Source organism: Gracilinanus agilis, chromosome 4 (assembly GCF_016433145.1).
Source record: "Gracilinanus agilis isolate LMUSP501 chromosome 4, AgileGrace, whole genome shotgun sequence".
In the NCBI taxonomy this organism is placed as follows: domain Eukaryota; kingdom Metazoa; phylum Chordata; class Mammalia; order Didelphimorphia; family Didelphidae; genus Gracilinanus; species Gracilinanus agilis.
This window is the reverse complement of record NC_058133.1, coordinates 27965424-27973829: the sequence shown is the minus strand read 5'-3', so window position 1 is coordinate 27973829 and position 8406 is coordinate 27965424. Positions and strand designations below refer to the sequence as shown.

Sequence of the window (8406 nt, the reverse complement as noted above, 5' to 3'; positions counted from 1 at the left end):
CCAGGGCAGCCCGGCCCGGCCCGGCCCGGTCCGGCCCAGCCCTTCCTGTCCATCCCCGCGCAGCTCAACACCGCCCAGCTGCGTGGCTCGTAGAGCTTCCCGCTGGGGCCTGGCCGCCGGGCCGGCGGGGCAGCGGGGCGACTGGGCTGCGGGGCCACGGGGCTGCCTCTGGCCAAGGAAAGGGGGAGGGGAGGGGCGGTGAGCGTGGGGCGGGGCGTGGGCGGGGCCGGGCCTTCCCGCTCCCTGGACTAGCTAACTCCGCGGAGCCTCCTTAAAACTGTGCCGTTAAAATGGGGGCGGGTTTTTCAACTCAAAAAGCGCTCAATTTTTTTTCATTTCAAAAAAAGCTGATGAGGTCGGAAAAAAAAAAGACGAAACCGGCCCGGACTCGGCAGGCAGCAGCGGCAGCGGCGGTGGCTGGCAGCCTGAGCGCGGCTCCTGCCTCCTGGGAGCCCAGCGAAGCTCCCCAGCCGGGCCGAGCGTTGACGGGGAACTAGGACAGCGCCCGCAGGGCAGCGGCAGCCACTGTCTAGGCCGGGGGAAACCGAAGGTTCCCGGCTAACTGTCAAGGCGAGCAGAGCGAGCAGCGGAGACCCAGACCTGAGGCCGGGCCGGGCACCGGGCTCTCCCGAGCCAAGGCAAGCCAGGCAGGATCTGGAGCCGAAGCCGGAGCCCGAGTCGGAGAGAGGGAACCAGCAGCCGCTGGAGCCCGGGAATAGCGAAAGGCCTGGGGCTGGAGCTGGAGTCTGAGCTAGGCGTGCCAGCCGGACGTGTCTAGAGCCCCCCCGGCGCCTCGAAGGTGGGAAGAAGCCTCGATGGGCCTCAGCGTTCGGAGACTGGAGAGCGAGCCTGCCGGGCTGTAGGCGGGAAGTGGCCACGGCTGGCGGCCCCCAAGGTCTCAAGGGGGAGGCTGCGGGACTCCAGTGCCCGCTCCCCGACCTGTCCTCTCTGTGTCCGTCCTGCCCAGCCGCCGCCAAAGACTACAAGAGACTCCCCAGCAGCCCTCCGCCCGGGTCCGGCAAGATGAGGCGGCCTGGAACCTGCCAAAGGCAGCCAGGGCGCCCCCGGGGACCGCGCGGCGCCCTATGCCCCCAGCCCGGGAGGCTCGGCTGGGCTGTGACTGCTCTCTCGGCGGGCTGCGGAACCTACCCCTAGCTGCCAAAGGACGGACGCACCGAGCCCCGGAGGAAAGCCTTGGGGGCCGCCGGGCTCCTGGCCCCGGGACTCTCCAAGCTCACTACTTTGCTTGAACCCCTTGGGAGTGAGCGCTTCGGCACAAGCCTGGTCTCCCTCGCCGGCCGCGGCTTGGCACCCCGGATGGATGGAGAGCCAGCCCGACACTAGCTTTGCCCTGGAGCAGGAGCTGGAGCCCGAGCCGCCGCCGCAGCCGCCGCCGCTGCCGCAGCAGCTTCTGAGGCTCGAGTCGTCGCTGTGAACCAGGGTGGGTTGTTGATGCTTTTCTTTCCCTCTGTCAGTCTGTCTGTCTGTCTCTTCTTTTCACTTGCCTCTCCGGGTCTCCGAAGGCTCCTGTTTCGCTCCACTCTAGCCCGCTGGGTCTTTGGGCGCCTAGCTGGTAGGGGCCAGGTCTCTACATGTATGGAAAACACGTATGACAGCTGCCTGCTGAGCTTCGCGGCATGCAGTTGCCAGCAGTTCATAAGGCTGGATGTGCCTGGGTGTCTCTGGGTCGACATCCGCGGAATTCTTCCTAGGGGTTAAGAGAGAGAGCGAGGAGCAAAGCCCCCCTCCAATAGCTCCGTTTTGCTGAATAATCACGTGTGAATCGAGGGGCGGGCTCTTGGCAGGCAGATCTTACTAGTATTTACTACACAGAGCTCACTCCCGAAGATTAACCATCCCAGCCCTTCTGTCAGGCTCCGATGCCATCATGCAGCCTGGTTAGGAGCAGGGGGGGGACCCGACTAACTCATCTTTTCCCGATCGTCAGGACCCTAAAGAATGGCCGAGCCTTTGGGGAACGAGCTGGCGTCCGCAGCTGCCAGGGGCGACCTAGAGCAACTCACTAATTTGTTGCAAAATAATGTGAGCGCCAATGCAGAAAATGGATTTGGAAGGACGGCGCTGCAGGTTGGTATCCCGAGAGGTGGGGGAAACAGGTCCCCGAGGCTGCTTCCCTCCGGGAACAGGGCTGGGGGAGCGACCGCCAGGGAGCTGGCCGGGGTCTCCAATCCCACTCTTTTTGAGACGGAGCCGGTTGCCATATTTTAGATCTAAACTTTAAGTCGATCCAACTCCCCCCAATGACGTACTTGGAATAAACTCGCCAAAGCCAATAACCTAGTCAATCTCAGGGAGGTGGCAGGTCTCGCCTAGTTTTCGGGGGGCGTTTGGGGGCCGAGGCCGGGGAGGGCTCCCCAGGAGTCCTTCCAGCGCTGAGGTTGCTCGAAGCAGATCTGTAAACACGTCTCAATGATGATTATCTGAAGTCAACACACTGCTCTGAGTGATTTGATCTGCTTTGCCCCAATAACTGGCTCCCAGGTTCACTCTCTCGTCTCCTGCCTTCCAGGAGCCTGCCCTTTGGGGAGCAGGGAGGGTTTCATCTACCGCCCCGCAGCTCCTGGCCCCCAGCTCCCAGCCCTGGGGCGCGATGTCCATTTCACAGTTAACGCGGCTGCGATCGCCGCTGCCGCGGAGCTGCCTGCCACCCGCCCATTCACAAGGCAACCCCGGGGAAAAGGCGACTTTGCGGCTCGGCCGGGGGCTGAGCGCCGACGGGATCCTGAAATTTACCGACCACAGCCTAAATGCGCCCAAATACCAGCTATTTAGTGTACCTGATAGACTGGTGGTGGGGAGTTTTTTCCCTCAGCTTCCCTGAATAATATCGCGATGGGGATGAAAAGAGACAAAAAGCAAAAGCGTTTTCTAAAATAGTCCCTGTATTTCGCCTGATGTTCTAACAATCTACGTTACGAAACGTTTCACTTGAGCCCTAGTCTTTTGGGGGTTTGGAGTCTTCGCTTTCAGACCCAGAAATTAGGGATTTAAGTAGCAGGAGATAGCTGTGGGCACAGGGAGTCCGTGGACTCTTTTAAGCTGAAAATCAGGAGCCAGGACCCTGCGAAAATATTTCGTTTTCTTCGAGCTTATGCATGGACACGAAAAATCTTTCCTGTTTGTGATTTCAGAGAGATTGAGAGGAAAGAGATACGATTGTCCTGCTTTTTTTCTTCTAACTCTGCTCCAGAGAAAGGTAGGATCCCCCAAATGACACCCACTGAATAGATTAAAAGGATTTTCTGTTGAAAATCTAAATATTATAGAAAGCCTATGAGGGTAAGGGACATTTGAATTAGATGCCAAAAAGACGGCTAGTCAACCCCCGGGTCTTTCCAGAAAGTCAGGCAGAATTTTCCTGTTAAATCAGCCAGGGACCTAGCTTGGGGTCAGTTTCTATAAAAGCATACAATGTTGTTTACAGTCAACATACTAATCAGGATCCTAATACTCATTTATTGAAGCTTAATCTTGCCTGATTTGATGACATACACCTACTCTTCCCCAAAACAAAAAATCGAGCAAGAGAATGTGGATTTATTTTCGTTCTATATAATCTGGAACTGGGAGTAGTGATATAGCTCGAGAGAACTTTCCCTCAGCAGCTTCTAATATTTCTGTTATTTGCTAAGGGGAGATGGAAAGTTTCCTTTCACAATTATATGAACTTAATATAATTGCAGTATCTCCCCCCCTCCCCTTCCCAATGTTGATTTCCATATTGGGATATTAATGGCAAGGCCCGAGTTGCAGATTTGTTCTTCAAAAGCTCTGAGGTGTCTGTGTCTCCTCTTGTCTCTTTCTCTTCTGAACACTGACTCCAACTTCCAGCGCCCTCGTGATCACCAATATGGGTTAGGTCGGCTTTTAGGACTCAAAAGGTTATTTCAGAGGACTGATTTTAAAAAAGGACAATAGCCTTGTGCTGGGTTTGAATCTTTGCCTGCAAAAGTAAGTCTAAACCAGGCAATGGTGTTGTGGTTAAGGAAGAGGTTAATGTCATGTTGTCTTCAGCGAGCACTGACTCAACATTTTGCATCTTTATTATCTTTTACCCCCACCAGTTAATTAGGGATTATTACCGGTCAAAGCCATGCTCCTTTGCAGAAGGAGCTCAATTTCGGGGGTGTTTTCCAACAGATTATAAATAGAAACATAATACTTACTTGTCTACCTGAATCTAATCAAGATTTTTCACTTGTTGACACTTTCTGGGTTATCCGGGAGAGACTATTTTCCAGAACCGAGAATCTATATTTTGTGTTTTGTATGATGCAATCCAACCTAGTGTGACTTTAGAGCACCACTAATGAGAGCCAGTGGATGTAGGCCTTCTTAGCACAGTGGAGGAGGTTCATGCCCAACAATAGATACCTAGCAGATGTCTGTAGAAACTTGCAAAGTGAGCCATTTGGGTGCAAAAACCAATGGTTAAGCCTTCGTTTTGATGTAAAACATTAGCAGTAATTGACAGCAGCTATTCCTTACTGCCTGGACTATTGGGACTAAGGGAGAGCAGAGGAAGGACCACCAAGTGATTATATAAGAAGGGAAAACAATAGTTTAAGGCACCCAAGACTCCGAGTGGACGATCATCCCAGCTTTTCTCTCAAGGCACCCATTTGAAACTCAAGTGGTCAAGTTAGAACTTTGGAAAACAAGCAGCACTTTGTACAAATGACCAGTAGTGAGTGTGTTTTTATTTGTATTATTTCAAAGAACACTGGCCGGAGTGCCTGGAGTTGCCTCTCAAACACAAACAGACAGTTTGCTTTGGATTTGTTGAGATGTATAATCGAAAGGGAGGAAGCTTTCTGAATTAGCGAAGGTCTCAACCATCGTTTACACTTCCTTTGGGAATGGAGGTTTCTGAGTAGAAGAAGATGCATCTTCTACTCCCTAGAAAGTGATTGGTCCACATAAAATGGAAAAAGGAATCAAGATTGCTTGTACTCTGAGCTCTGCTTTTATTTTGAAAATCAGAGGTTGAGAAAATTAGATCGTTTGGGATTTTTTTTTTTTAAACACAGTCTAGTCTAATATTGGGTGATGGAATGAAACCTAATACTGTGAGCTCTTACTTGGTTGTTTAAGGAAGTCACCCAAATGGCTGTTTTTGCTCTTGGGGCCCAGAAAATGTCACCCCTTTTGTGTAGCACCAGATGCAATTTTTTCAGCTTGAACAAGAATAAAGATTGACATTCTTTACTTACAATAATCAGTCCCACCATCTCTTTCATTTCGTAAGCTTAATGAAATGGAAATTACACAATTCTTAAGCATTCTGGATTGAGAGCTGGAAGCAACCTCTAGTGCAGAATTTCTTAGTAATCCTGTTTTTTAACACTAGATTCCAGCACTGGGTTTTTATTCACCTCTTTGGAAATCGAGAAATAATTTCTTACTCAAATTGTCAGCTCTTTTTTTGGTCCCTGGCCCCTGCCACAAACATTTTTGCTGTGCTGAATTTGCTATTGTGGCAGTCTAAGATCCTCTGTGGGTCACTCAACTGTAGGACTTTTCCAGATAACCCTGATCACCAGATCTTCCACTTCTATGGCACGTGAAGATCTAAGAAGCATTTGACCCCCAAATGGGAGTCCAGCGAGGGGACACGAGTATTGTTCTATCCATTTCACGACTGAGGAAGCAAGCTCAGAGGGGGGACTTCCCCCGGCTAGGAACAGTCCAAGCGCAAAGCTGGGATGGTTCAATTTAGAGATGTTAAAGCCCCGGCGCCTGGGAGAGGCCAGCGCCCGGGGGTTTTTCTCCCTTCCCCAGGCAGGATTTCGGCAGGTTGCGGCCCTCCCATCCCAGCAAAGATAATGCCACTTTTTTTTTTTTTTTTTGTCCTAATCAGTATTCTCAGGAACCATTAACAACACTGATGCCCTAGCGCTGTCCTCCTGGGTAAAGTAAGCGAGCCCAGCCCAACCGATGGCTCGCCGAGAACCTTGAAGGAGCCCACCGCCTGTCTTTCTGTTGTCCCTAGGTGATGAAGCTCGGAAACCCCGAGATCGCTCGGCGGCTTCTACTGCGCGGCGCCAATCCAGACCTGAAGGACCGCACAGGCTTCGCGGTCCTGCACGACGCCGCCCGGGCCGGCTTTCTGGACACCTTACAGACTCTTCTGGAGTTCCAGGCCGACGTGAACGTGGAAGACAGCGAGGGCAACCTGCCGCTGCACCTGGCAGCCCGCGAGGGCCACCTGCCCGTCGTGGAGTTCCTGCTCCGACACACCGCCTGCCGAGTGGACCACCGGAACCACCAGGGCGACACTGCTTGCGACGTGGCCCGCCTCTACCGCCGAGACGCCGTGGTCCGACTACTGGAGGCCGGCCGGCCCGACGACGCGGCCCAGGGCCCAGGCGATCTGGGGCCCGCCGCAGCCAAGCCGCCCTAGAGGTCCCAGGGCCAGGCGGGCTGCTGCCCCGACTCCTGCCGCACCTGCCCTCGGTGTTCAGCTGCCCAGTCTGACTGTTTGCGTGTGTGCGTGCGTGCATGCCGGGGATTGCTGCGCTCTCCCTCTGCCTTTTAAGCAAATAGTCAAAGTCTCAAACTACAGAGCAGAGGTGGGATTCTTACGAAAATTTTATGAATTTATTTAAAAAGGCTTCTGATCTGCCTGCCAACACCCCCCTCCTCCCTCTCCTCCCCTCCCCCCACCCCAAAGACCTAATATTTGCCAGCAAAACTGCTTTGGCCTCCTCCTCCGGAATGGAGAGTCTCTTCCTTCCTTATTTCCAGCCTCAGCCCACCTCAGCCCTCTAGCCTATCCCCCCTACTTCGCAACTTCATTTTCAAAGATGCTTCTTTGGCCTAATTAAAACTCTTTTTAAATGGGACAAATGTTTTCGGTGATTTCTTCCTCCGATCCCACTTACTTTCCTCTGCCCTCTGCTCCCATCAGCCCCAGGAAGGCTTTCTTTAGTCAAAGTGGGGGAGGATTTCTTCAGTGGATTTTGTTCTCATAGGATCATGGGCCCTAGAACTGGCAGAGACTTTATAAAGCATCTCTGGGCCACCCTCCCATTTTGCAGGCAAGGAAACTGAGGCTCAAGGGAGTATCCCGGGATCTTTTGTACACAGAACTTAGAGCTACCAAGTCATCGAGGTCTTCCTTCTCCTCTTACAGAAGCAAAAAAAGTGGAGCCCCAGGAGGGGAAGTGATTTGATCAGGTGATAGATGGCAACCGAGCCAGGATCCTAAAGCCTAAATACAGTTCAGACACCTTTCTGACTCTCTATTCTACCTCCAGTTCAGCTCTTCCTTATCCCCAAAAGAGAGTGGCGAGGGGGGGGGCGGGGCTGTCACTGTCCCCGGTGGAGAATCTCTTCAAACTCCTTTCCACAGGGTTGTGCTCATTTTCCTGAGATTCTCTTCAAGACAGAAATAGTTGCTATGGGGTCAAGGACAAGTCCCTGATACCGCGGAGTGATAAAAAGATATATTGTAGCTCTAGAAAACCCCGGCAGTCTTTTCACAGGCAGCTTGTTCTGAAGGCATTTTTCTCTTTAAAATCGCTTCTCGGAAGGAAACGGACTTCAAGGAGTTTAGTTTCCAAAGGCTACCCTGCATGCCCCGTTTAAGAACGAGGCCAGCTCTGCTTTATCCTCAGTTTCCCCAAACCTCATTATGTTGGATAAGCTCTGAACGCCTGTATGTGTACAGATGCTGCCTGTAAGCAGTAAGTTCAGCAGTACCTCAGGCTAAACATGAAGCCATTCTCAAACTTAGTCTCTGGATTGCAGCTGTCTAAAATAAACAGACCTGGAGGCAGCTAGGTAGCACTTTTAAAGTCGGGAAGACCTGGGTTCAAATCTGACCTGGGACACTTTCTAGCTGTGCCACTCTGTGTAGGGCACTTTAGCCCTTGCCGCTCTTCTGTCTTAGAGCTGATACTAAAACAGAAGGTAAGGATGGAACAATAAAAGAAATAGATGTCTCTAAATGGCACCGTCTTCCCGATGAGGGTGCAGATAGGTTTGGTTTGGTTTGGTTTTGATAAAAAGCAAAGCAACAGCCCTTATGAAGCTCTTCTTTTGTGTCAGGAAGAATCTGGTGGCTAACCAGGGCCAGTTTTCTTTACGAAGTGAACCTCTGGAACTGGCCAGGGGGTGTTTGTTTCAATGGCTCTGGTTACTTCTAGCTGTCCTCGCAGTTCAGAACCGTTGTCTTGGAAGCTCCTCCCTGTGAAACAAACTATCCCCCTTCTAGTAGGAGCATCCGCCTAAGCCAAAGGATGGTCTGTGGGAAATCCAGTGCGCCCCCCATCCTGGAAAAAGAGAATTCCCTTCCCCCCCCCAAAAAAAAAAATCTGTTTAGCTTCAACAAAGGACAAGCACCATTCTGCTAATGCTAGGTGGCTTCCTGAATACAGTTGG

The 8406-nt window shown here is 52.2% G+C and overlaps 1 protein-coding gene across 2 annotated transcripts; it reads left to right on the top strand.

Annotated features, from left to right (window-relative positions):
* The first annotated feature begins 1361 nt into the window (after positions 1-1361).
* On the top strand, positions 1362-6860 carry CDKN2C (cyclin dependent kinase inhibitor 2C). Of its 2 annotated transcripts, XM_044673738.1 has the most exons (3): positions 1362-1441; positions 1949-2088; positions 6014-6860. In XM_044673738.1, the coding sequence occupies exons 2-3, from the start codon at positions 1960-1962 to the stop codon at positions 6422-6424; spliced, it is 540 nt and encodes a 179-aa protein (XP_044529673.1). In that variant the 5' UTR covers positions 1362-1441; positions 1949-1959; the 3' UTR covers positions 6425-6860. The 2 variants fall into 2 exon arrangements, with proteins under 2 accessions (XP_044529673.1, XP_044529672.1); XM_044673737.1 differs by lacking the exon at positions 1362-1441 and having other exon boundaries at positions 1846-2088.
* Positions 6861-8406: the final 1546 nt, after the last annotated feature.

Bases quoted from the DNA above. Each gene is read 5' to 3' on its own strand.
- CDKN2C (XM_044673738.1), top strand. From the start codon at position 1,960: ATGGCCGAGCCTTTGGGGAACGAGCTGGCGTCCGCAGCTGCCAGGGGC. The intron at 2,089-6,013 runs GTTGGTATCCCG...TGTTGTCCCTAG, and splicing joins TTGGAAGGACGGCGCTGCAG to GTGATGAAGCTCGGAAACCC.